General features: G+C 37.2%; 1 protein-coding gene across 6 annotated transcripts in view; it reads left to right on the top strand.

Annotated features, from left to right (window-relative positions):
* Positions 1 to 22,145, top strand: part of C14H12orf4 (chromosome 14 C12orf4 homolog) — a 46,810-nt gene extending 24,665 nt beyond the window's left edge. For 4 of the 6 annotated variants that reach the window (XM_057491247.1, XM_036908513.2, XM_057491246.1 and 1 more), the window contains 5 exons: positions 5,756 to 5,830; positions 9,473 to 9,675; positions 19,553 to 19,610; positions 20,196 to 20,263; positions 20,944 to 22,145. In XM_057491247.1, coding sequence (XP_057347230.1) covers positions 5,756 to 5,830; positions 9,473 to 9,675; positions 19,553 to 19,610; positions 20,196 to 20,263; positions 20,944 to 21,036 — 497 coding nt within the window. In that variant the 3' untranslated portion in view covers positions 21,037 to 22,145. The other 2 variants (XM_057491248.1, XM_057491249.1) reach the window with 2 other exon arrangements.
* Positions 22,146 to 27,677: the final 5,532 nt, after the last annotated feature.

The raw sequence follows: 27,677 nt of genomic DNA, 5'->3' as shown, positions 1-27,677 counted from the left end.
TGTTCTGTCCCTAAGCATTCTGATAGCATCATTAAACATAGAAAGTTGTATTGGTGGAAAGGTAGAAGAAAAATGTAAGAACAAAACTCAGGGTATTTAGAAGCTTGAATCCTGTTCTTAATTTCCTTCTTTTGCATGATATTGTCCCAGATCCTTGGCAAAAACTGCATTTAAATTTCAATTCTTTAGTTAAAGTAGTCACTCACTGGAAAGTTGGTGATATTTGATCCAATTCTCTGTCCCTAAAATGGGCATAATTATTACTACAAAGCACATTGAAATCATGGAGTAAATGTTGCACAAAATGCATGTTTTATAAGTTCCATTTTTGATCCACTCAGCATGAAATCAGTCACAAAAATTGTTTGGATTGTTTGTTTAAAAACTACCATGTCCAAAACTGTCCTGCTTTTTCTCTGTATTTACGCACAACATAAACATCCTTTCTAATAACTATTTAGGAAATTGACTAGAAAATTATTTTAAAGCTATGGAAAAGTTCATGTCATTTTTCCTCAAAAGATTTCTATTTATGCAGAGAGAGACTTAAGGGAAGACATGGGTAAAAGAAAAACCTCTCACTCAAATTACAGAGTAATTCTGCTTCCTTAATTGAAAAATGAAAGGTTAAAAAATAGTTCATAAATCAAAGTGGTATTATAAGTTTGTTTAGTTATGAACTAAGTATAAGGAAATATTCATTCCAAAATAGATGTAAAACATGTTTTTCCTATTTTTCTGTATTTCATATGATATCACAACAAAAATCACAATACATGCTCCTATCTGGCTTCAATGCATACTCAGTACCTTATTATTTCTTTTTTTATGGGTATTAGAGTTGCAGATTATTGTATCTGGAGGGACTATGGTTTTTACTTTCTCTATATTAGTATGAGTCACTTTTTAAAAATTAAGGTATCATTGATATACAGTCTTATGAAGGTTTCACATGAGCAACATTGTGGTTTCAACATTCACCCATATTATCAAGTACCCCCCACACCTCATTGCAGTCACTGTCCATTAGCATAGGATGCTATGGAGTCACTACTTGTTTTCTCTGTGCTAGACTGCCTTCCCCATGACCTACCTACATTTTATGTGCTAATTATAATGCCCCTTAATCCCCTTCTCCCTCCCTCCCACCGATCCCACCCATCCCACCCCCTTCCCTTTGGTAACTAGTCCCTTCTTGGAGTCTGTGAGTCTGCTGCTGTTTTGTTCCTTCAGTTTTGCTTTGTTGTTTTACTCCACAAATGAGTGAAATCATTTGGTACTTGTCTTTCTCCACCTGGCTTATTTCACCAAGCATAATACCCTCTAGCTCCATCCATGTTGTTTCAGATGGTAGGATTTGTTTTCCTCTTATGGCTGAATAATATTCCATTGTGTATATGTACCACATCTTCTTTATCCATTCATCTACTAATGGACACTTAGGTTGCTTCCATACCTTGGCTATTGTAAATAGTGCTGCAATATGCATAGGGGTGCATATGGCTATTTGAATCTGAGAACTTGTTTTCTTTGGGTGAATTCCTAGGAATGAAATTCCTGGGTCAAATGGTATTTCTATTTTTAGTTTTTTGAGGAACCTCCATACTGCTTTCCACAATTATTGAACTAATTTACATTCCCACCAGCAGTGTAGGAGGGTTCCCCTTTCTCCACATCCTTGCCAGCATTTTTGTTCCTAGTCTTTTCGATGCTGGCCATCCTAACTGGTGTGAGGTGATAATCTCATTATGGTTTTAATTTGCATTTCCTTGATAATTAGCAATGTGGAGCATCTTTTCATATGCCTGGTGGCCATTTGAATTTCTTCTTTGGAGAATTGTCTGTTCATATCCTCTGCCCATTTGTTAATCGGGTTATTTGCTTTTTGGGTGTTGAGGTATATGAGTCCTTATATATTTTGGATGTTAACCCCTTGTTCGATATGTAATTTACAAATATATTCTCCCATACTATAGGATGCCTTTTTGTTCTACTGATGGTGTCCTTTTCTGTACAGAAGCTTTTTATTTTGATGTTGTCCCATTTGTTCATTTTTACTTTTGTTTCCCTTGCCCAAGGAGATGCATTCAGGAAAAAGTTGCTCATGTTTATATTCAAGAGATTTTTGCCTGTTTTTCCTATGAGTTTTATGGTTTCATGACTTATATTCAGGTCTTTGATCCATTTCAAGTTTACTTTTGTCTATGGAGTTAGACGATAATCCAGTTTCATTCTCTTACATGTAGCTGTCCAGTTTTGCCAATACCAGTTGTTGAAGTGGCTGTCATTTCTCCATTGTATATCCATGGCTCCTTTATCATATATTTATTGGCCATACATATGTGTAGATTTATATTTGGGCTCTCTATTCTGTTCCATTGATCTGTGGGTCTGTTCTTGTGCCCGTACCAAATCGTTTTGATCACTGTAGCTTTGTAGTAGAGTTTGATGTTAGGGAGTGTAATCCCCCTAGCTTTATTCTTCCATCTCAAGATTGCTTTAGCTATTCAGGGTCCTCTGTGGTGCCATATGAATTTTAGAACTATTTGTTCTAGTTCATTGAAGAATGTTGTTGGTATTTTGAAAGGAATTGAATCTGTAAATTGCTTTAGGCGGGATGACCATTTTCACAATATTAATTCTTCCTACCCATAAACATGGTATGTATTTCCATTTGTTGGTGTCTTTAATTTCTCTGAGTGTCTTGTAGTTTTCAGGGGATAGGTCTTTCACCTCCTTGGTTAGGTTTAATCCTAGGCATTTTATTCCTTATTTCTTACAAAAACTTGGTATGTTTCCTAGGAAATAAAATATGGCAAGTCTTTTAACTGTAGCTGGTCAAACCTTTAAGTCAGCTTCTGATACTTTGGATGTCTTGTTTGTTTATTTGTTTTATACTCAGTATTTAAAAGAAACAATTATAGTATTTTTGGTTCCTGTGTTTTGTATTTTGTAGTAAACAAAGAGGTATTATTAGCTCTTTGCTTGCTGTCTTTCCTCCCTCCCTTGTAAGTCATTGGATTCCTCCTTTTCTCCTGATGTTAGAATATAGCTATCTAAACTTTACTTAATTAGCATTCACTATAATTTCAATATTTATTCAATAGATTTTTACAAACTGTGTCATTTATTTTTTTAAACATTTTTTAAATAGGTGAAACCATCTCAGGATTCACAATTCAAACTGTGCAAAGGAGCATAGAGGGCAGCCTTCCTCACTTTGCCCACCAACCATCCAGTTTCCCACTCACTCCAGAGGCAGCCAGTGCTATCTCACTCATACCTCCCATTTATACACAAAAATGAGCATGTGTAGGGGTGTATTTATTTATTTTCCTGTTTTACAAAGATGGCAGCTTTCTCTGCCTACTTTTCTGAATGATTTCTGCCCACTTTTTTCACTGAATAATTTATCTTGGACATCATTTTATATCAGTGCATAAGGAGCAGTGTCATACCTTTTTACTGCTGCATAGAACACTGCAAGATATCCCATTATTAGTCAGTTCCCTATTGATAGGCATTTAATCTGTTCCCACGTTTTTGTTATTGTAGGTAATACTGAATGAGTAACCTTGCACATATATCACTGTGCATGTGTAAGCATATCTATAGATTGCATTCCTTGAAGAAATTCCTGGGGTTAAAGAGCACATACATTTATAATTTTAATAGCATTAACAACTGCTCTCCACAGCGGCTCTACCAGTTTATATTCCCACCACAGGTAACGTGGCTTTGCTGTGGCAATTCAGGTTATACATGATAGAGACCTGGTAACTGTTAGGAAATTAGTATGAAACTATATCCTAACAAAGGACCTTTCAGGAAATTCTAGCATATCCTGTTAATTCTTCTACCATCTTCTTTCTCCATCTCAAACTAGCAATGATATGATCAGAGACATTTTAATATTATTCTTAGTAGTGACTAAATGCATGAAGATTGAGATCATGACAGGTGTGGGAAAAGGAGGAGGATTCTAAGTATATTTATGAGAGATAGAAAGTGTGCAGCAAATGACAGGAAGTTTTTAAACCACGTACGGTTAAGGCAGTGTGTGTACATCATGCTATTATTTTGTTCTTGTTCAAGCAACTATTTTGTGGTTTAAGTGAGTCAGTGAAACAAGCAGGTTTCTAAAAGACAACTTTCATAAAGGAGCCCACATGTTGTTAGAGGAGAGTTTTGTGAAAATAGTTTCTCCCTCTTTTCCTTTTCTGTGCGTGCATTTGTTCTACACGTTTCATCCTGATACACAAGTACCTGCTTATTCTGAAACATTTCATTGTTTTCCTTCCTGTGTTTATTATACTGTTATTATATTTCTGCAGTCCATGATAGCAAGCCAAAAGCAACTTAGATTTTGGGGCATACTTTATATACATTTTTTGAAAATGAAAAACAGCCATCTTCTTAGTATTACAAAGTATTATCATTAAAAAATGGAAAGAGGAATGGACTATGAAATGCTCTCTCTTGTTTATGTAATAGGGATTCTGTTTGTTCATATTCCATGTGAACAAAATTAGAGTCCTTATTTATTGTTTTTTGTTGTCTGTGCCATGATCAGACATTTATTCAAAGCCTATCAGTTACATGGCTCTGTGTCAGGAAGAGAGTATTATTGAATATAGATTCTAGCAACACAGAACCTTCTCTGTGTGCCTGCCTCTCCCTGTCTATAAAATATGTGTTTACAAAGTACAATGTTTAGGAATCATTTATTCAAAGTAGTCATTCAGTAAAAATATCAAGTTACTTTTATTCAGAACATTTTTGAAACCATGATATTCCGTTAGTATTCTCAGCTAACTCATTTGAAGTTCTGGCTGTTTTCAAGTGATTTTTGATGCTAAAGACCATTCCAAAATAGTTTTGTATGTAGTTGGAATAAATATGCAGCCTCTTCAAGATAGCTGCTTTGAGTGCTAATAATTATTCTGCATTTATGACAGAATTATTATAAAATTAAGTTGTATCTTCCATTAAAAATGTACATATGTGTGAAAAATAATGTAACTATAATAATATATGGAAAATTGTGATGTATCTTACTTTACCAATATTCATCCTTCTAAATAGGTATCCTTCTAAAAAGAAAAAAAGAAAAACATTTGAATATCTGAAAAAAAAAATGTTGCATTTGATACCGGGCCTCACATAACTGTTTGAAATGAATTGTATGTAGTGTCTTATTAAGATGTAATACATTTCAGGAATAGACTGAATATCAAGTGATTCCTTGTGCTGCTAACTATTTGCTTGTAGTCCTGAACAAGTTATATCAACAACAGTGACTCATATTCTAAAAATAAAGATGGTCACACTACCAGTATCTGAAGTTATTTTATATGTAGTTAACTTAATGCCCTGGACCTCCCAGATGAAAAATAGGGTATTGGGAAGTGTTGTGTGGTTAAGGCCATAGGATTCGGGATCTGAGTGTGTGGGTTCAAGACCTCGTTCCACCACTTACTGTGCATCCTTAGTTAGGTTCACTAACCCAGGTAAGCCTCTATTTCCTCATGTATAAAATGAAAATAGTAATGATACTTACCTCCTCAGGTTGTGGTTATAGGGGTTTTATAAGAATTAAATGAGACCATCCATGTAAAACATATATCAGCACACAAGGCGCCTAGAGAGTCTTAGTACATTTTTGCTGTTGTGATTGTTGGGGAGGAGTGGCAGTAGTAGCAATGTGTTATCATATGTTGTTGTATTCTTTCATGTTGCATTATGTTATCAATAGATTTCGGAAACCAAAACGGAGGAAGTGATGACAAGACTAAAAATGCTGATAGAAACTATTTAAATATTTTACCTGGTAAGTATTATTCTAAATTGCAATTTTCTTAGAGTCACATACATTGAAAACAAATTTGAAGCAAGTTCTTACAGTGCACATTATAAGAAGTGTGTCAGTGTCTCACTTTGAAACAACCTTGTATCTGTCTAATACACTTTCACACGTTCTGCCATTTAAATCATGCTCATACTAGTACTGACTTTTTTCAAGATCCATACATTAAAATTGCTCAAACAGTTGCATAACTGTTATCGCTATTTGCTGTTTCAGATTTCCTCCTTTATATGTTGTTTCTTAGTTTCTCAAATGAACCAAGAAATATTTTTCAGTCTGAAATATAAACAGTAGTATATAGAGATATAAATGAACTTGTAAAAATAACATGGATCATCTAATTGAGGATCTCTCTTATTTTCATTTCCCCATACATCTTTCTGCTTTCCATTTCTTTAATTTCCTTTTTTACTCTTGGATATACTGTTTACCAAGTGGAAATTCAGTGCCTTTGGTACACTTCCAGAGTGAATTCATTCTGATACTCCTTGGTAGTGTTTGTATTACAAGAGCATAACAAGGAAGTCTTATTTGTTGGTAAAGGTAAAGTCTTTTAAACTAAATGGTAAATTTTGCAGTTCCTTAAATAACCTAGGTTGTTGCCTCACATTTCCTTCCCCAGATTTACTACATGTAGGTCACTTTCCATGAATCCAGGCGCCCCGCATGCCCGTGTCTGGTGCTCATCTTGCCAGGCCCAGCCAGTTAGCCTGTGGTCATCAGCTTCGAACTTCCTGCCACCTTCGGAGAGCCCACCTTCGCGGATAATGTTAGAGGCAGGATTGCATCACCACATGCTGTTTCCTCCACTTTGTGGAACAGGAAGCTGTCCTCCTCTCCATCTAAAAATACCTCCTTTGAGACAGGATTTATTACATTTCTCTTCGTAGATCCATAATACAATCATCCATATTTTGTGGCTTTCTTAAAATGTGCCAATCTTATTATCTATTCTAGAGGTAGCAATGTCTGATTATTTTTTTTAAGCTGAACCTTTTATTGCTATATTTATTTCCTTCCTCACTCCTTTTTAGAAAAATCCTATAGGTTAGTGTTGCATTACTAACACCAAATAAGATAGTATCATGTGTCTGCATTTGAAAAGGAGTATTAAACTATTCAGTTAGCATATGAATTTCCACTTAACAGGCACCTACACAGCCAGGAACTTTACAGGAGATGAAAAAGATCCAAATCACAAATTTTTAAAAATTCTTTAGTTACAAAGAAAAATAGTTTTATTTAAAATTTCTTGTCGTTATTTAAGTATTTACAGGTTCTATCATCTAATTCTCACAGAACTTTGTAAGGTGGCATTATTTTTCCCAACATGTACATGAAATGAAGTACAGAGGACCTAAAAGTTGATTTTTTTGTGCAGGATCACTCAGCCAATAAATTATAGAGACCAGATTTTCTTAACACCCAGTCTAGTCCTTTTACTATTTTATCACATTACTTTGATTGCTAATGGGTAAAATGAGGCCAGGAAACAAGTCATCTAAGGTCAAACAAAGCAGTGCCAGCTTAGGGATTAGGAGCACCTGACTTGTTCACTAAGTCATCTGTCTCCCTGCTGGACCATTGCCCATTTATAATGCTGGGGCTGCCATCATCTAAATTATCAGTAGGGGTATGGGATGTACTACACTTAACTGGGCCCAGAAGATACTGTCTCATTTAGTCTACCAGATTTCTGATAAACAGCCTGTGTCTTTTATTGCCTTCTAGGGAAGTTGTAACTACTATTCCTCACCAATTTCCTTTTTACTTTTTCTTTGTCTAGTTTATTTTAATATCTGTAACTGTCCTTTCTTTAGTGTTTTTTTTCTGCTTATCTAATTCTTTTAAGTTAAAAAGACCTTCACCTGGGGCTTGTCAGTGACATCCATGGGTGCAACCTATGTACATTGGTAACTAGAAATGATTGAACATTGTGCTAAAGGATATTAAGTACTTTTAAATATACTGTATATTTATAAGTAAATATAAGTAAAATCCTAAGATAATGACTTTGAAGCAAGGAAGAGCAGAATTTGTGAGGGCAGGCTTTAGTGCTGAGTAGTGAGAAGGACAGAGCAGAATTTCCAGCGAGGCAGGTGTATTTGTAAAAATATATTCTTTACATATTTTATATTGTATTTAATTATATCGACAGAAACTGCAGAATGTACCAGCTGATGGCTAGTGTGGCTACATAGAAAATGGAGTGATTATAGCAAGCATGGATTTTAAGATCTGATAAACTAGACTGATGCTGCTGCACTCAGTCTAAAACATTTGTTCATCCACTCATTCAGCAAATATTGACTGAGTAGGTTCTCTCTACCAGGTACTATTCTATGTGCTAGAGAGAACTTTAAGCAAGATAGACAAAATGCCTATAGTCATGAAATATAAACACTTTATAATAATCTCATAAATATAAGAATTTCAGTGCTGAAAAGAAAGCAGAACAATGAGAATGAGAATTAAGTGAGGGAGTCTTATGTCAGATGGGGCAGTCTGAGGAGGTGACCTTTGATGTGAGACATGATTAATGAAAAGAAGTCAGCTAGATGAGAATATTGGGGAAAACCTTCCATGAAGTAGCCCTGAATTGGAAACAGGCTCTGCATGTTTGAAGAACTTAGCAGAAGAAGGAGAGAGGGTGAGACAAGAGGATATCAGACAGATGGGCACTGTCCAGATATAATAGGCCTTGCAGGACCGTAGTAAAGAGTTTGGATTTTTTTTCTGAATGTAACATAAGCCTGTTGAACAATTTTAAGTAGGGGAGTGATATAATCTGATTTATATTCAAATCATTTTGGCTGCAAATGTGGGAATGGCTTGTAGGTGGGCAAGAATGGGAACAGAGAGAGTAATGAAGAGGCTGTTACAAAAACCTAAATGAGAGATGATAATAGCATGAAATAAGGGGATGCAGTAAAAGTAGAATGCTCAAAGTGGGGATGTTGGAGCTATTACTGAAAATAGTTGGTGGTGAATCGGATTGCAGCCTGGGAAGAAGCATTGAGAGAAAGAAAGTAACTAAGGGCAATTTCTATGTTTCTGTCCTGGGTGATGAACTGGAAGGAGTCTGAACACAGAAATTGAGATGAAGGCAGATTTAGGGTGTGGGAATGACAGGTAATCAAATAGCCTTGTTTATTTGTTAAGTTTGAATGAAAAGTAGGACATTTTGAGCATTTACATCAAAATAAATCTGGCAGTGGATACATGAGTGTATACACATATCAAAATTCATCACTGTCTACACTAAGATTTGTGCATTTTTTATTGTGTGTACCTCAATATACAACAAAATTTTTTTAAACATTAGGGAAACAAAATAGAGATGATGAGTCCTCATTCGATTTACTTACTATTTGGTAGTCACTTCATACCAGTTTACAAACCTAATGCAAAATTGACTGTTGTCTCTTTTTCATTACCTTCTTTCCAAGCATTGAGGCATAATAATCACATTTGCTTCTTGAGCCTGGCATACGTTCCTAGTATACCACTACTAGTTCAACACACTGACTGCCATTTATATTCACTAAAGTCCATTGATGAGTGATTTATGCATTTGGAATTTAGGATTGCGTTTGTTGTTCACAGGAGAATTTTACATCACACGGCATTCTAATCTCTCAGAAATACATGTTGCTTTCCATCTTTGTGTGGATGACAATGTGAAGTCAGGAAACATCACTGCTCGTGATCCTGCCATTATGGGGCTCCGAAATATACTCAAGGTTTGCTGTACCCATGACATCACAACAATAAGCCTTCCTCTCTTGCTGGTGCATGATATGTCAGAGGTAAGCAGATAGAAAAGTACCAAAATTGTATGAAAATGTTAACCTTCAATACCGTATAATAATTACAATCCACTTTACACTTTAAAAGCACTTTATTTTTAACTAATGGGCCTTTGCATCTTTTATCTGGTTTACAGAATTGAGTGATATGTAACACAAAACAGTGAATAATCCTTAACCATTTATGTTCAGAGAATTTCTAGTTGGTGAACTAGAAATCATAATTATCTTTAGTTTGGGATAAGGCATGTTCCTCTTCTCACACTCCTCTCCTTCCTCCTCATCTTCCTACATTTTTGTCTTAAGTAGTGTAAGATTTACCTCCACATTTATATTTGGCTTAGGCTAACATTAAAATTTGTTTGCATTCTCTGAGTATGTAAGAATAGGCAATGGAAAGAGATGCTAAATGACAGATAGAAACCAGCCTCATTTTAACATTTTCTCAAGGCTTCTCCTTGGATAATACAGGTATTAGCTTCTACAGTTAAAGTGTGGTATAAACATTCTTTTTATTGGGAGCAAAACAACCTCAAAACAAAGGGGTACAGATAAGTTCTTCTGGGAGAGCCAGTGGTCAACCTGGTGATGGAGAATCTGTATCAGCAATTTAGTGTCTGCTTACTTTGAGGTGGCATTTTTTAGAACACAAAATGGCTAACTGGTAAGTGCAGACTGTGAGTGTCAGGAAGGAATTTTGATAACTGATTACCAAAAGTTATCTAACAAAATAAAAGATGTGTGTAAATGCTAAACAGATCTTCTTTGACTTAACGATGGGATTACGTCCTGAAAAACTCATTGTTAAGTTGAAATATTGTGAGTCAAAAATGAATTTAGTGGTATATACCTATCCTACCAAACACCATAGCTTAGCCTAGCCTACCTTAAACATGCTCAGGACACTTAACATTACCCTACAGTTGGGCAAAATCACCTAACACAATGCCTATGGTATAATAAAGTGTGAATATCTCATGTGATGTATTCAATACTGTTTGGAAAGTGAACACCAGAGTAGGTGAGTGGGTAAGAACTGTTGTCAATGAGGCTGTTTACCCTCATCATCGTGTGGCTGACTGAGAGGGGAGGCTCACTGCCCCACCCAGCATCACGAGGGAGCACCATATGGCCGATTGCTAGCTCAGAAAAGATCAGAATTCAGAATTCAGGGTGCAGTTCATACTGAATGAGTAGTACTTTTGTACCTTCATAAAGTCCAAAAAGTTGAACCATCCTAAGATGGGGACCGTCTGTATTTGTTGCAGTGTAAAAATTGTCACACTTTACTCTTTAGAGTGCCTGAGTCTCACTTAGACTCATTATATGATGAGGCCTCATTTTAAGTACAATATATACACAGAAAATTAGTTTTACATAAGACAAGTTTATTTTAAATGATTTCCCAGTTACAGTCCATTTTATTTCCACCAGACACATTCATTGTTTTGTAGAAGAATTCTGGCTCCATCTTCTGAAAGCTGCATTAGACTCCCTGATTTCTCATTTCATTCACTGCAGTGCCCTCAGTCATACCTATTATGGTATCAGAAGAGATTGGCAAACATGTTTTTCTTTCTTCACCATAGCTTTATAAAGTTTGAGTTCCATCAGGAATGTTAGCCATTGTTAACTTATCACTAACTAGTCCCTCTATAAAAGAGTCTTTGGGGAGTAACAAAGAAAAGTTTTTGATGAATTCCAGCCACAAGGAAACATCCAAACATTCCTGCAGCTGGACTCCTGGTTAACCAGTTTATAAAAATGGTTATATGTAGGTGGGAAACAACCTCAAAAACAGTGTTTCCGAAAGTCACTAAGTTTGGATTTATTTCTAGACATCTGATACTACTAGCATTCCCTCTCCCACAGTGTTACAAAAGTTACATGTTTTAAATTGGGACAGCCAGCTGCAGGACATTAAGTTTTTTTCTAAGTGTTCATTTCAATTCACAAAAGTATATTGAGTGGTAATCCTTCCATTTGTTGTATTTAAACGTCCATTCAGGTCAAGAAGTTTATTCTCCAAACTCAGACAAGTCTACACAGAATATAGACGTAATATTTGTTTAGCTCTGATGCAGAGATCCCAAGCATTTTCAGGTGTTGTTTTCTTCCGGTTACAAACAGAATTTCTAGACACTCAGTTACCACATTTTAGTATGTTCAAGGTGTAATGATGATAATGTCTGAAACAGCCTGTATCCTATGGTAGATAAAAAGAGCTGAAGAAAGACTGATATTACCAGTTTTATCTCTATAGTCTTTATGATCTGAAGATACTGTCATATTGGGGTCATCTAACCTGATGGATATAGAATAAACCTGCAAGTCAAGAATCCTGAGTTCTTGACTTCCTTTTATTTTTACTATTAACTTGATGAATAATTTGGGTCTAAGGGGGTTTAGTTATTGTAATTGTTGTGGCTGATGAGGATGTTAAATTTTGTTTTTAAATTATTTTAGAATATAATACACATGTAAAAAGCATACATATCATAATTATGTAGCTCAAATTTTTGGAACCTGAGCACCCATGTAACCAGTAGGCAGAACATAGCATAGCATTGCCAACGCCCCAGAAAGCCACCACCTTCACAATCCCTTCCAGTCACTTAAACCTCACTCCCCTCCACAAGGGTAGCCACGATTATCACTCTGAAAATCATAGATTAGTTAGTTGTTTGTTTTTGTAGTTTACGTAAGTGGAATCATATAGAATATGCTCCTATATCTGGCTTCTTTCACTCAATATTGTATTTGTGAAATTTATCCACATTATTGCTGTGGTTATATATAGGTCGTGCATTCTCATTGTTAGGTATTACTCCATTGTGACTAGGCCACATTTAACCATTATACTATTTAAGGACATTTGGGTAGTTTTCAGGTTTTGGTAATGACTAATGTTGCTGTGAACATATTAGCACATGTATCTTGACACTTCTGTTGGGTGTCTAGTTAGGGATGGAAGTGTTAGGTGTTTGGTATGCATGCATATGTTTAGCTTTGGTAGATATAGTTGGATTATTTCCCCAAAGTGGTTGCACCTAACCCCTTGTTTTTGAATGTGAAAAAAAAGAAAGCCAGGCTCTTCCTCACCTTCTGATAATAGCTGTGAAACTGAATAATACAAGAATTCAGGTACCTCAGAGGCACATACCTGAAAGTAAAGAATAGTCAGTTTCCCACATGGGTATATAAACTAAGAAAATAAGTCTGATATGTAACTTTTAAGACATAGAGTGAAGACCTAAAAGTATATACCAACTAAATCTTAATCACCTCTGCAGTGCAAGCTTACCCTAATCAAAAATTCAAATTGCGTGGTTAAAGTATGGCATTTACTTTAGATAGAAGGTGTGGTCTGCAGTTAGACTCAGCTGGACATTTTCATCTCAGTTTCACAGGTTTAGAAGTTACTCTCTGTGCAGTGTCCACTGACCATCTAAAGTATAGCCATAGGGCCCAGTTTTCTGCTTCATGTGCAAAGTCTGAAGTGTTTCACATGATCCATTCAGCTTCTTCAGTGGATTTCTTTCACAGCATGTTCTCACTGGCGTGACAGTAAGATACACTCGCTTTGCCATTACTTAGAACTCAACAGCCAGTGCCTTTCTGTACTGTGACCTGACCCATTATGCTGTATACCCCATTCACTGTATAACATATACTGAGATTTCTTTCCAGAAGAGAGCTCCTTGTGAGACTGCAGGCCACATCCCATATGTTATGTCTTCTCCTGACTTTATCAGTTTCTAAGCTACAGTTTACCTTTTCCAGTAACTCAAAGCCATTCTTTTTAGGAGCTGGTTTTAATCAGAGAAAAAATGACAGGGATGCCTGGGACAGAGTCTCCGTGTAGGCAAATGGGAGATTAGAAACAGCTTGGATGTGTTTGTGCACACATGTGTGCAACTGTCTAGCATTTCCTTTCAGATTCATATGCTGCTAAGCAACAAAAAGTAAATAGAATATGAGGGTTTATGTCATCTGAAAATTAAGTTGTCTATCATGTCAAAGTTTTCCTGGGATCCTGGCATGAATCGGTGTTCTGGTGTGTTCTCTACATAGCACCAGTGACACTTTGTCATGAATTCACGTCATTCTGAGGAGTGTGAAGTTCTTAATTTGTCTCATAGACACTTTCTGTAGACCATGCTATTAACCGCACATGTACAAAACGCAAGAACACATGGTATTAGTGGGTAAAAGGTGATGAAGTGGGGCACTGAAAGGACTTTATCAACTTTTCCCATCTACTTTTGGCCAAACCATTAGAGCCATCCCTACTGTAACCTATGCTTCAGTCTTTTATTATTATTATTATCCTGATTTTAATACACTGGGGCAATATATATTCTGTATGCTGGTGTTCGAGGCTAGCTATTCAGTGCCTCTGTGCTTACAATTCACATTAGTCCTCAAGTGAGTAGCTGTGAGGCTTGACCTTACCAGCCTAAGATAATTCAAAGGCTAATCATAGATGTCAATAAATTATAGGTTATAAGACAAGCTACTGTTAGATAATGCTTTTTATACATAAAAATGAGTGCTCTATTATAGCAGTGTAAATAGTAATAATTCCTTGATTCTGATTATTTCCATAGTATTTTGAAGAATGTCATGTTTCAGAGTAATATTTTAAGGTGATACCAATATTCAGTTACACTTTAGCATTTACCCCTACATGTAATCAATCCTTCAATAAAATGTGTAACATGAGTGAAATGTAAGTAGGCCTTTGAGGAAATGAAACGCTTGAGGAAAGGAAAGCGAACCAGCAGGAACAACCAAAAGATAAAAACAGATGCACAAAGCCGTGAGGCAATGGGCTTATGAGACACCGTCTGTAGTATAGTTGGTTACTGTGTTTAAAGAACTTGAAGACAAGCTTAAAATGCCTTCAAGTAAAAAATGCTATGAAAAATTATGTAACAACTACAAAACTGAGTTTTTAGTTGACAAAATAAATTTTAAAAGACCTAAATAAATGGAGAGATACACTGTGTTCATGGGTTGGAAGACTCGATACCCTTATCAGTTCTCATGGCAACTTATGGGTTTAAATCCCAATCAAAATCCTTACAAGGCAATTCTGAAGATGCTGAAGAGCTCACTTTAAAATGCACAGGACCTGAAACAGCCAAAACAATTTTGAACAAGAACAAAGTTGAGTGACTTACACCAACTGATCTTAAGACTTACTGTAAAGCCACGGTAACCAATACAATGTGTTACTGGCAAATAATAGACTATGACTCAAATGAACAGAATAGAGAATCCAGAAATAAGTCCATGCATATGTGGTCATTTTGATTTCCAGCAAAGATGCCAGGGCAAGTCAATGGGAGGAAGGTAGTGTTTTGAACCAGTGGTGGTGTAAGAACTGGATATTCCTATAGCAAAAATAACCTTGACTTTTACCTCACATCATACATAAAAATTAAAATAGATCATAGACCTAAACCAAAAAAGGCTAATATGATAAAACTTCTAGAGGAAAACAAAAGAAAATCTTGATGACATCAGGTTAAGCAAAGATTTGTTAGGACACAAAAGACATAAGTCATAAAAGAAAAAACTTAATTGTACTTCATTAACATTTAAAACCTTTACTAATCAAAAGATACTGTTCAGAGAATGAAAATGCGAGTCTCAGACAGCCACAAGGCTTTGAGCGAGTCGCTGTAGCTTTCTCGGTGTCTTTTTTGAATTTATCAATGTGGTTTTTGTGATCAAATTATGTAGATTGTAAAGTTTCATGTAAACATAAAACATTATTATTGTAGCTTTCTGAGCTATCAGCATTTCCTCTTAGCTGTTGATTTTTGTTAGTCACTGTGCTCCCTCTGTACATAATGTTTTTAACTAGGGAGAAACAAACCGAAAGACAAGAATTTTTCACACCATGCATGTCTATACCTCACATAAGGCACTGTGGCTCTTCCCAGTTAAAAGGAAATGCCCTTCCTTTCTGTGAACTTTGAAGCTGAGAAGTGTTATAAACATAATTTAAAGTTAAACATCAGAAAATTCTGGTCATTTTTATAAGCTTCCAGTGCGTTGGAGAGTTCTTTACTTCTTAACTCTCTTAGCAACTAGACTCCTCTTAATTAATTATCAATCTTAAAATGTCTTGGACAAAAAAGATGGTTTACTATCTAAGCCCATTTCTGGCTAAGGAGAAAATCATTTTCTTTTAAATTTCCATGGATTAAAAATTATTCACTCAACTTATATTTTTGAGCATCTGTATGCTCAGTATTGTAGAAGTCATTGTAAAAGTAATAAAGGTGAATAAAAAGTGGTTCTTGCCCTCAGAGAACACACAATGAAGGAAAAAAACCTATAATCCCACCTCCCTACCTATTCCTTTACCCCTTAAATCCCACTCAAAAATAAAAAAGAGAGTACAATGTGATCACGGAGATAAAAGAAGTACTTTGGGAGCTGAGAGCATAGAGACATCATTTGTAGATGGGGAAGTAGAGACTGCTGCATGAAGGAGATGGCAGTTAAGCTGGACACTGAAGAATGAAGATGGGGTTTTGGTAGATGGAAATAGCGGGGAGGGTGTTGGTGGGCAGAAGACACGGCTTGAGGAAGAACAGGAGGTGGGGGACAGGCACTGCAGATCTCGGCAGGCAAAGGTGGGCAGATACACTTAAGTGAAACCTTCGTTTTTTTAACTTAAAGTCATGGAAGCTGAGGTAGTTTTGGCCCTAATGTAAATATCCCTAACTAGTAAAAGAAAGTCTTAGATATTATTCATGAGACAAAAGGAAGCAGTGGTAAGTTATTAAACAGGAGTGTGTTATCAGAAATGGACTTAAGATAAATTAGCCAAATATGGTGTGAAGGGCCGATATTGGAGCCAAGGAAACCGGAGTCCAGCAGTTCCAGGCACGAGGCCACAACGCGCTCAGAGTCAGGTGTGGAGCGAACAGACTACGGTGACGCACCACCCGCTAGGCAGGCAGGCAGGTTCGTGAGACAAGGGAAGTCACCAACGGGAAATATGCCATTAAGGTCAGTTAGAATGAGACTGAGGAAATAATCACTGAAATGTAACCCAGCATGTAAGGCAAAAATCCATGAGTCTGCGCTGATGTAAACATTATTGAATAAATAGGGCAGAAGAAACAATGCAGACGAATGCTAAATAATTTATGTAGATACTTCATCCTCTAGGAGAGCAAGTCTCCACCTCTTAAGTGTGTGCTGCTCCTCGTGAGTGACTTCTTAACAGAGTACAGTGTGGAAAGGCTGGTGGATAACTTCACAGTGGAGAAGCCAGAAAAACTGCCTCAGCCAGCTGATCCCAGTCAAAATTAAGTTGTAAGTCACACTGATAGTACATACCCTTGATAAGAGTGATGAGAATGGCACTTCACCTCTGCAGTCTTCCTCCCCAAAACCCACAGGCTCCAGGCTAATGAGAGGAACATCAGACAAGCTCCAGTAGAAGGCGTTGACCAGGGCTCCCTGAAACTCTCAGAGTCATCAAAAAAGGAAAGTCTGAGAAAGTCACAAGTCTAAGGGGACATAATGACTCAATATAGTGTATCCTCGATGTGATCCTGGAACAGTAAATGTTATTAGGTTAAAAACTAAGGAAATCTGCATAAACTGGATTTTGATCAATGTGTCAATAGCAGTGGGGGGGCCTGTTATTAAATGCATTTAATTTGTTTATTGCACTGCAGTTAGGAAGAAAACAGATAATGCACCCAGGAGAGAGAACAAAAATTTATTCAGGGGTTTAATTTTTAACTGACAGCAAATAGAAATTAGTGAGGTCATAGCAATTTGGTCGTATTGTGATTAAGTTCAACAGGTATATGGGGTACTTGAAAGATCAAATTCTATAGCTGCCGCTTTCTACAGCTTCTAATTGATCCAGCTCCTTAATGATAGGGGAGAAAACCCTTCTTTGGTGGGAAACATTTCCAAAACTAAGTTACAGCTTCTTTCATTAAAAGCTCCTATCAGTTGTTAAAAAGGGGCCTTCTGCATGTGTGCCGTGTGTTTTGGTTATTTCACCTTAGTGTCATCATCAAAATTCCTGTGCTTCTACAATTGTGATTTTACAGTGTAGAAAATAATTCAGTTTTAGTCTGCTATTGCTTGAAATATGTATCACTGAAAACCCAAAGTGCATTGAAATTGCTAAGAATTTTCCCTGCTGTTTGATACAGTCCATTGTCTTTATTTTTGACAGGTGCATAGACACTTCATTTTAGTACTGTATAGTTAATGTAAGATGTTAGTATTAGGGGAAACTGAGTGACAGAGGAAGAATTTGGGCACTCTGAACCATTTCGACAACTTTTCTGTAAACCTAAAGCTGCTTCAAAAAATACCCTATTTTTAAAAAGCCATCAGAGGGATACCATTTTGGATCTACTAAACTAATAAAAAATTTTAAATAATATATTAATATTTAAATGTCCAATTGCTGGTGAACATACAGTGCCATTGATGATGCATACATTGCTAATGGCTAGTGTAAATTAACCTTTTGGGGAATAACCTAATTTCATTTTTTTAAGCTATATAAATATCACAAGAAATTATTAAAAAACAGTAATGTATATACACACATACACATACATACATGTACATAAATATGTCCACTGCAATGTTATCAGAAACAAGTGTAAATCGAGCTATAAGGGGCTGTTTCAATAAATTATGATACAGTAACTGAATAGAACAGTTTTTAAATTGTGTTCTGAAGATTCCTCCCACGATCCTAGCCCCTTCTAAGGGGGTCCAGAAGATTTAAAATATTTTCATAATCAGTGGCATAATTTGCCTTTTCCATTCTTATTTCGCATGAACATCAGTGAGTTTTTCCAAAGGCTATATACTATATGATATAACACAACAGATTAAATGCAGAAGCAGGTAGGAGAATCCAGGTCTTTTCTGTTAAACCAGGAATTGAGATTTGCAGATATGTAAAACATCACCACTCTTCTAACTAAAAATTTTTCTTTTTTGGAAAATATAGTTTACATAAAAAAATATGTAAACATGTAATGCATTTACCATCATTGTTTTTAAATGGAATTAATATCTTCAAGTTTTTCTGTTATAATTTCTAATGCAATAAATATCAAGAGATATAACCCAATAAACATAAGGTCATTGGAGTCCTCAGTGATTTTTATGAGTATAAAAGATCCCAAAACCAAAAAAGATTGATAATTACTATAATGAAATAATAAACATTTTGTTACTATGAAGACTTGTAACGTGGGGAAGTAATTCTGATGATAGTGAAGATAAGTAGAATTTAAACTAATATAGTCACTGACCATAACTGTTGAAAATTATCAATGGGTTGGTCATAGTCTAACACTGGCATTCATGTTCATATGTGACAAATGATTAGAAAGCTACATAGAAAAATGAATGCATATAGTTTGTTGGATGGCTGGGATGGGGTGTTTATTTCTGTTACTTTTGTAACAACATGTTATACAGTAAAAACATTTTAATGTATTGCTTATTCAACTAATACACAGTTTAATAGTTATTCATGCTAACATATTGGGAGTAGTAGGTAGAGTTTCTGTATCACATTTGTCTTTAGAATTAATTATCTTGGAAAGTTTTAAGGGTATGTTTATTTTTAAAATTATATTTACTAGGCCAATTCAGTTAGTTTGCATTTCCACAAGTATAGTCAAACAGCTAGAAGTTATATATCTAAAAACCAGATGAAACCCAGCTGAAGTTATCAAGTAGTTGTCTGAATCAGTTTGCAAAGTGGATGGTCAACATTATAGATGGATTAAGATCTGAATGTAAATTTTTTTGCAAAGTTCTTTTAAAAATGCATGACTTTGTTTGCTTCTGTTTTTAGGAAATGACTATACCGTGGTGCTTAAGGAGAGCAGAACTTGTATTTAAGTGTGTCAAAGGTGAACATAATCTTACATGTAACAACACAACCTGTATTTCCTCGCTCCCAAATATTGAAAGTAGAGCAACCCGGCAGAATGGGGAAGTTACCTCTGTCATCTGGTGCCTCAGTTTAACAAGCAGATATTTCATGATGGGCTTTACTTATTTTTTCCAGTCAAACAAAACAAAACAAAACAAAATCTCCAGCACACTTGAAATACAAGAATATTTGAATGTTACTTATATTTTGTGCCCTGATAACTTTTTTCTGCTTTTTATTTTCTTAAAAAGAAAAATAATAGAGCCACATGTTTAATTAACCTTTAATAACCTGCTTTAGCTGCACTGTATAGAGACTAAATAGGCTTGAGAAATTCTAAGTAAGAATGTGTTGACAAACTCATGTTAAACCTCTTTGGCATGGAGGATTAAGGGTTGCGGAAGCCCATCTGTCCTTTAAGCTTAGCCACCCTCCTGCAGGCAAGTGGCTACCTCAGAAGTCAAGACATGAGGCCCCACAATGAAAACTCAGTTTATCTTAGTAAGGGACAGGTAGGTCTGAAAACAGAACTCATAATTCAGCAAAGTGTGTTCTGTTTTAGGTTTCATGATGGAAATGGCTTCGTGGGATGGGGGAATTTCTAGGACAGTGCAATTTCTGGTTCCACAGGTATGTTGCCTGAATACATCTCACTCCAGTTAATCTCTTACGATATCCTTACAGATACAGCTAGGCATGCTGAATAAACTCAGTACAAAATAACAGATGCTAATAGCTTCCTATTTTTTTAGGAGTGAAGTGTTTGGATGCTATTAAGGCATTCAATTTATTGTCAAAGATGTCCACCACTTAAGAGATCTTTTATTTGCTTAACCCCAAAACCAAACTTCACTCATGTGTCCTTTGGTTTTTTTCCACATTTATGTTACATTTTTTTTTAAGAGTTCATAAAGAAGGGCATTGGCAGAGAATGATTACATATTTTATAGAGAACTTAGCAAATAAAAGTGGTACTTTTATTACTTAATTATGCTAGGGTTACCTGGTAATCAAATTTATTATTTGACAGAATATAGGGTCTCAGAGGATAGAGTCAAAAAAGCATTGCCCATAGCCATGCAATTAACTCAGTATGAAAGTTATTAATTATGTATATTCATCTATGGTGTATATAATTATTCATTTATAAATATATTTATATATACTTATTATAAAAGATAGTTTTCACACATTACACTCCATATCTAGAACTAGTTCATATTTTAAATTACTTCAAAATTTTAAAAATCAGTGATGATTTTTAGTTAAAAAGTTAACAAATTGCAAACTTTTTTTTTTACTTCTTACAGAGTATTTCTGAAGAAATGTTTTATCAACTCAGTAACATGCTTCCCCAGATCTTCCGGGTATCATCAACACTTACTCTGACGTCCAAGCACTAAACCCTTCCCGGATGGACAACACTGTCAGAAGGGGAATTGCCGGCTTCCCCAGGGACTTGGGTGCCAGGATTTCTGTCAGGCAAAAGAGGCCCAGAAAGAGAACTTGCAACCCAGGCCACAGACCAGATCCTGATAGACGTCTGTCAGGCATTCCCAACGGTCGTGTACTACACAGACTAGTGATCAACCTCTTGTATATTTATTCATAAAGCTCCTTTATGGAACTGTGTTTTCTCACTGTTAGGTCCTATCTGGGAATATTAATTACTTCTGTTACTTTTATAATATTAGTTAAAACTTCCTATATGTCATACATAGACACTTGATATAAGAGGTGGTTCACATGGAGACACTCGACTTTTCCAGGAGGTTTCAATCATCAGCACACACACAAAATCTCCCTCTACCTTATTTGCCAAGTGAAAATTTAAAACACTGAAATATAGATGGCAAGTGTGAATTTCTTGAGAAAATCTTTTTGTAGAGATACAAATATGTGAGACAAATATGCTTATTCTTTTAAATTCTCCTGTTTCAGAAGCTTGCTTTTAGTGTATTTTTTCTAAGGTTTTATAAGCTAAGAGTTAGAAAAAGATTGGATTATTTGCCTCTGTCTCATCTCCCCTATTTGGCTTTGCCCGTGTCCTTAACTGCATTTCATGGGCTGGGAAGATCGTGTGCCTATTTGCAAGCCCAGTGGAAGGTTAGTCTAGACCAGCATCTGGCAGTATTTGATTGCTCATCAACACTGGGATGATCACCCAGTGAGGTTAATCCTCCATCCTGCTTCCTGTATTCTCAGCTTCTTTCTTCTTCTTGCATTTCTTCATTGATAAACTATGTCCTCATTTCTGTCTCTGTTCTGTTTCGTCTCCTTTTCCATTGTCTTCCCTTGCAAAACTTTCTCAGATGCTGCATGTCACCTCTTTATCCCATCTGTAACATTGGCTAGAGTAGTGACTATGTTGAACAAAGGCATTTACAAAAGCAACAGTTTCATGAAACTGACGTTGTGTGTATGTTGTGTAATTGGCCGTGGGTGAAATGGAGGACCTCTGACATGCTGAGATGGTATATCTTGATTCCAGGAAATAAAAAGCGCTGTATTAGTATGCCTATATTTACTAACTTAGAGAAACTCTGTTGACACAAAAAATGCTTTCTGATAACAGAATGTGTCATGATTTTCTACTCAAGGATACTACTTAAGTATTGTCCTGGTAACAACACTAAGGAGAGCACCCACTCCAGACTGTCCACTACACACTAACACTTTTTCAAATCATTTTCCAGGGAACCTGGTGATCCCACCAAAAAGAAGGTAGCTATTCTGCCCCTAAAGTGAGAAATGGCCTTCCAAGCATCATTGTTATTGAAACGGATTCTCATGCAAAGCAGGGTAGATGGAGGTAGAAAACGTGTAAAGCACCATCAGACTTTTAGTTCATAATATGAAAGGGGAGTGGGAGGCAGTGTAGAGGGATCAATAAGGCATTCAAAAACAGGAATGGAGAACCTGCCAACACAGTACGTGGAACTCAGCTAAATACAGCAGACAGCACAAGGTGCGGCCGGGGTCAGGCAGAGGAGGAAGGGCTCCGTCACGGAAGCCTGCTGGACTCTCCTGCCCACCACCGTCACCTCAAGGCTGTCTTACCAAGTGGTCTGTAAAGTGGTGGCTTTCACTCCAGGACAATGTAAAGGTACTATTCGGCCTATAAAGTCAGATAAGTTTATTAAGTATCCATTCTTCACATGGTACCATGTTAGGAGGTATACAGAAGTGGTAAGACAGGAAACATGTTTGTAATGTTACCACTGAGAGGAAAACACCAAATACAAGCTAATAACAAAAACGAAATTTTTAAAGTACTGATTGTGATGCAGTGGTGGGGTGTTCAATGAAGCAGGGGTGAGGAAGTCTGGAGTGTTGTATTTGGACCGGGGTGGATGAGGTGAGGACCTTCTGAGTGTTCTAGAGGGACATGGTTTGAGGCCCCTCATGAGTCATGTGAAGAAGGTGCCTTTAGCAGGCTGAGACTAGAAGCATAAGGTGCACATAGGAGCAGAAAAGTGCAGGGAGGCACTGACCAATGACCAGGAAGCTGTGAGAAGCTGGCCCCACGTGCCTTAGCACGGACATGGGTGGGGAAGATTCCAGTGAATGTGAAGTACTGTTTGTATAAAAGTCAAGTCTTCCTCCTCAAGGCCTTAAAAACCTGTTTTGGAAGTCAGGCAGGCACACTGAGCCTGAGGTCTCCATCCTGGACTGCTCTTCTCTCCCTTCCCTCTCTGTTTGCAAAGCACAGAACTAAGCAGGGCTATTCCCATGCCACTGATCATGAAGTGTGGCACCAGCTGTTCTCAGGATGACACTGACCAGAATGGAAGAAATGCACGAAAAAGAATTGCAGCAGAAACACATTGCTTGCCTAGAGGTTGGCAGGTGTCTTACTGGCATAGTACACAGACTACCATTTCTGTCACCTCAATTGGGTCCTGGCTACTTCTCAAAACAGAGTTCCACAAGAAAGAGATGAATTCACAGGAACTTCCCTGCTCTAGAAGCCCTAAGAACAGAGCTGTGTTGAAAGAACAGAAGCCTCAGGGCTATTTTTCAGGTTTTGGTAAAAATGGTTGCTTTTCCATTATTTCGTTTCACCTTTAGATAAAACTGGACTGCTTTGCTCAGAAAGTTACGGCAGTTTAAGAATCACAAATACAAGATAACAAAAAATACTTACGCCTTCTTTTCAAAGTACCATGTATTCAGAACCATTTATCAGTGGGTTTCCATCTTTTAACCATCAAAGAACCTTTCCATTACCTTCCCCATACTGCTCTGAAATGCTGTGAAACATGCTTACAAACAATTGTAATCATTTGAGCAGTAATCTGAAATCTTTTTGTTGAAGTCATGTCTGAGGAGCTGAGCAATAGTATTAACAAGCAATAGTATTAGCACATAGAAGTATCACTGCATAATTCCCATACATAGTTTTGTAGTTTTATTGCATAGAACACATAGAATTATGTATAATTCTGGGTAAATTTATGAAAGTGAAAGTAAAACCCTGCCATTTTATTTAACCTGTAAGGTCTCATTCTAGTGAAATGTTATTTTGGGGAAAGTTGTTTGAACAGCTCAGTGACATCTTACAGAACCACTAATTCCAAGAACTCCAAGCTGGGACCCATACCTTTAGACAGAAATATTTACATGAGAGTACTTTGCAAAGGAAGGGTGGGAACAAGGACATCCTAAGTGGCAGATTGATCTGAGAATCTGAGTTTCTTCCATACACGAAATCACAATCCTGAGCAAGTGTCAGCCTCTAGAAGACTATACAAAGGCAATGGGACTTTAACTGTTTGATTAAATGAGAAGACTTGGCAAGCTTTCCTGTGGTTTGTAATCCTGACAGTCTCCAAAATGACCAAGACAAGATCCCAACGAAAGCAGAGGAAGGGATGGATAGCCTCGCGAGATTACCCGCGGGAACACAGCGACAGTCGTTACCGCCCACTCCACGTCTCCCGTGCTCTTTTCCTGATGGATCCAAACCTAAGACTTGACTGAATTTCACAACATACATAGCCAGTCCTCATAAACCATGGATTTTATACTTGTGAATTCACCTATTTGGTAAAATTCATTTGTAAACGAAAGTTAATAAAGGCATTTACAAAAGCAGTAGTTTTTATTAAATCCAAGTTGTGTGACTGCTGTAACCGGCCAGAGAATGAAATGGACGGACGCCCTTGGGCGTTATTCAGCAATAAAAATTAGAGTCACCAAAACACACATTCCCAGCTGGGAGGAGCAAGGTGACATCTGCCTTCTGGTTTCCGCTCTTACAGTGTCAACTAGTGTCCTCGCGGTCTGTTTAGAGTCACATTTTTACCATTTCTGTGTTTTGTGTTGACTTTGTTTAAATGGCCACCAAGTGTGTCACTGAACTGCTGTCCGGTGTTTCTAAGCACAAGAACGTTGTGATTTGCCTAGTGGAGAAAATACATGTTAATCTTTGTCCAGACATGAATTTTAGAGCTGTCATGAGTGTTAATGAATTAATGATTTATATTAAATAAGGTATCTTTCAACAGAAACACACATTAAAAAAAAAAAGATTACATGTTTGTTGACAAAAACGTGAGGAGAGACTTGCAGGTGTTCATAGCAGTGTGTCTCTGCTCTCACAGGCGAGAGAGTATTCAGAGCTATCTGTGGATGTCTTTGGCACATGGAGAAAGAAACTTGGAACATATCAGAGAAGCAAACAGATCCTTTCTGGAGATGTTTAGCAATTAAACAAAAACTGCTGTCGCAGGCTAGCTATGACATCTGCAGGAGGAGAAGGTCCTGGGGGCTCTCCCTTTTTCATTCTCCCGCTTTCTGTGCTCTTTCTCTTTCCTTATAATGAATTCCTGGTTGTTATCAGCAAATCTGCGCTCAAAGCTCTCAGAGCAACAGTATAGCATCAGAAATGGGGAGCACAGTCCCTAGTGTTAAACTCAGTTCAAGTACTGCCTCCCTGACTTAGTTGCTATGGCTTGTCACGTTTGGCATACGACCTAACCCTCCTAAGCATGTTTCTCATCTGTAAGCTAGGAAAAATTAATAATAGTATCCACCTCATTGAGTAGTTGGATTAAATAAGAAAGTGCACACTGTCTGGCACATAGTCATTCTATTAATATTTGCTATTATCCTTCCTTCCCTCCTTCCTTCCTGTCTCACCTTCCTTCCTGTTTGACCTTTCTCCTTTCCTTCCTTCTTTTCATTAGATAGTAGGAATCCTAATACCGTGTCCTCAAGGGGCTTACAGCTCAGTTGAGCTGGGAAGAGAACACACAGTGACTCTCAGTACCAGGCAGCATATAGTGAGGGCATACAGTCAGTGCAGAATAAAGTGTACATTGAGTGCTGGAGAAGTTAAAATAGAAACATGAGCAATGCATTCGGCCAAGAGAGCCCTTGAGAGCAGCCCGCTTAGTCTGCCTTTCTTGGGCACTGAGTAGGTATCCTCTGAGAACCTTGTCACTCTCAGTAGGTCAAGCACAGGTCCTCTGAGCAGACAGACAATGCCAGCTGTGCCAGCAGGGCAACTTCAGATACAAAGGACAGGCAGGTTATAGAGTGTCAGGAAGTCACAGGGTAGGTGACTAACCCTGTATTTTGGTGGAGCAGGAAGGACTCACATTTTCACCAGGTGAATCTGGATTTTGTACATAACAATGGCATGAAGGAGTTCTGACATTTAAAGTCTCCTAGCCCCATAGCCGCTGTATAGAATCTGCCCCTAAAACACTTCTCTGGTTCATCTCGTGACTCCCCCGTCAGTGAGCTGATCAGATTTTTCCAGTCTTACAGATGATAAACTGAGGCCAGAGGATGAAATGCTGGCAAAGGGGTTAAACACTAGGAAGGTACAGGGAAGGTGTCCAGAGAATGAAAGAAGAGGGTTAGAACTCAATATATACTAGTCTATATAGCCCTCTTCGTCTGTGTGTTGGGGGAGAGGGGCAGTGATAAAAATCATCTTGGCTCTCTTGTCTGGTGTGGCACATTTGCATACTCTTCTATCTAAATGTTCTTTTATTGTGAAATTTTATTTTGAACATACAGAAAAGTTAGAAATAAACGAATACTCATATATTAAGTACCTGTCTTTGTTAAATCTTAGCATTTTGCTGTATTTGCTTCAGGTCTCTCTCTTTTTAACACCTAGACATCAGAAGTACAGTTGAACCCTTGTCCCTTTTGCCCCTCTCCATTTCTACACCCCCTCATATCAGCTATTTCTGAGTGTCAAACCACTCCAAAACTAAGTGGTTGAAACATTAAGCATTTATTACTCATGACTCTCAGGGTCACCTCTGCAGTCCTGGTCTTACCTGGGCTCATTTGTGAGTCTTCAGTCTTTAGACCTACTTCCGTAGGTCAAGTAAGACACTGTGATGATCCTGGGTAGGCTCTCTCACATGTTTGGGGGATTGGCTGGGTATAGGCTGGAATAGAATGACCTCAGTTGGGAAAACTAGACTTTCCTTCACTGGGTCTCATCCTCCAGAAGGCTAGCCCAGAATTGTTCACACATGGTAGCAGAGCTGGAAAAGAGTGGAATCATGCAATGCCTCTTGAGGCCTAGACTCAGAATTTATGCACAATCACTGCCACCACATTCCCTTGGTTAAAGCAAGTGACAAAGCCATCCCATATTCAAGGAGTGAGGCAATAGACCCCACATTTTGATGAGAAGTGCTACAAAAGTCACATTGGAAAGAGCATGGACATGGGATGGGGAGAAGAATTGGGAATGTTTTTTCTATCAATATATCACTCTCTCTCCTCAGCAATAACCACAGTATTAATTTTGTACTTGATGCTCATGTTTATTTATAGTTCCCATGTATGTCTATATAGTATAGCCATACCTATACAGTATAGTCATTACTGTGTCATATTGATATGCCAAAAGTATGATATTGAAAGTTTTATCTTCTACATATCATTTAACAATTTTACTTTTTTAAATCCAGTATCATGTTTTTGAGATTTAACTATGTTGATGCAGGTAGAGCTAGTTCATTCATTTTAGCTGCTGTGTATTATTTTGAACACTCTGAATTATGTGCTT

The sequence above is a fragment of the Manis pentadactyla genome, chromosome 14, assembly GCF_030020395.1.
Source record: "Manis pentadactyla isolate mManPen7 chromosome 14, mManPen7.hap1, whole genome shotgun sequence".
Classification (NCBI taxonomy): domain Eukaryota; kingdom Metazoa; phylum Chordata; class Mammalia; order Pholidota; family Manidae; genus Manis; species Manis pentadactyla.
The sequence above is the reverse complement of the archived record's forward strand: the minus strand, read 5'-3'. Positions and strand labels throughout refer to the sequence as shown.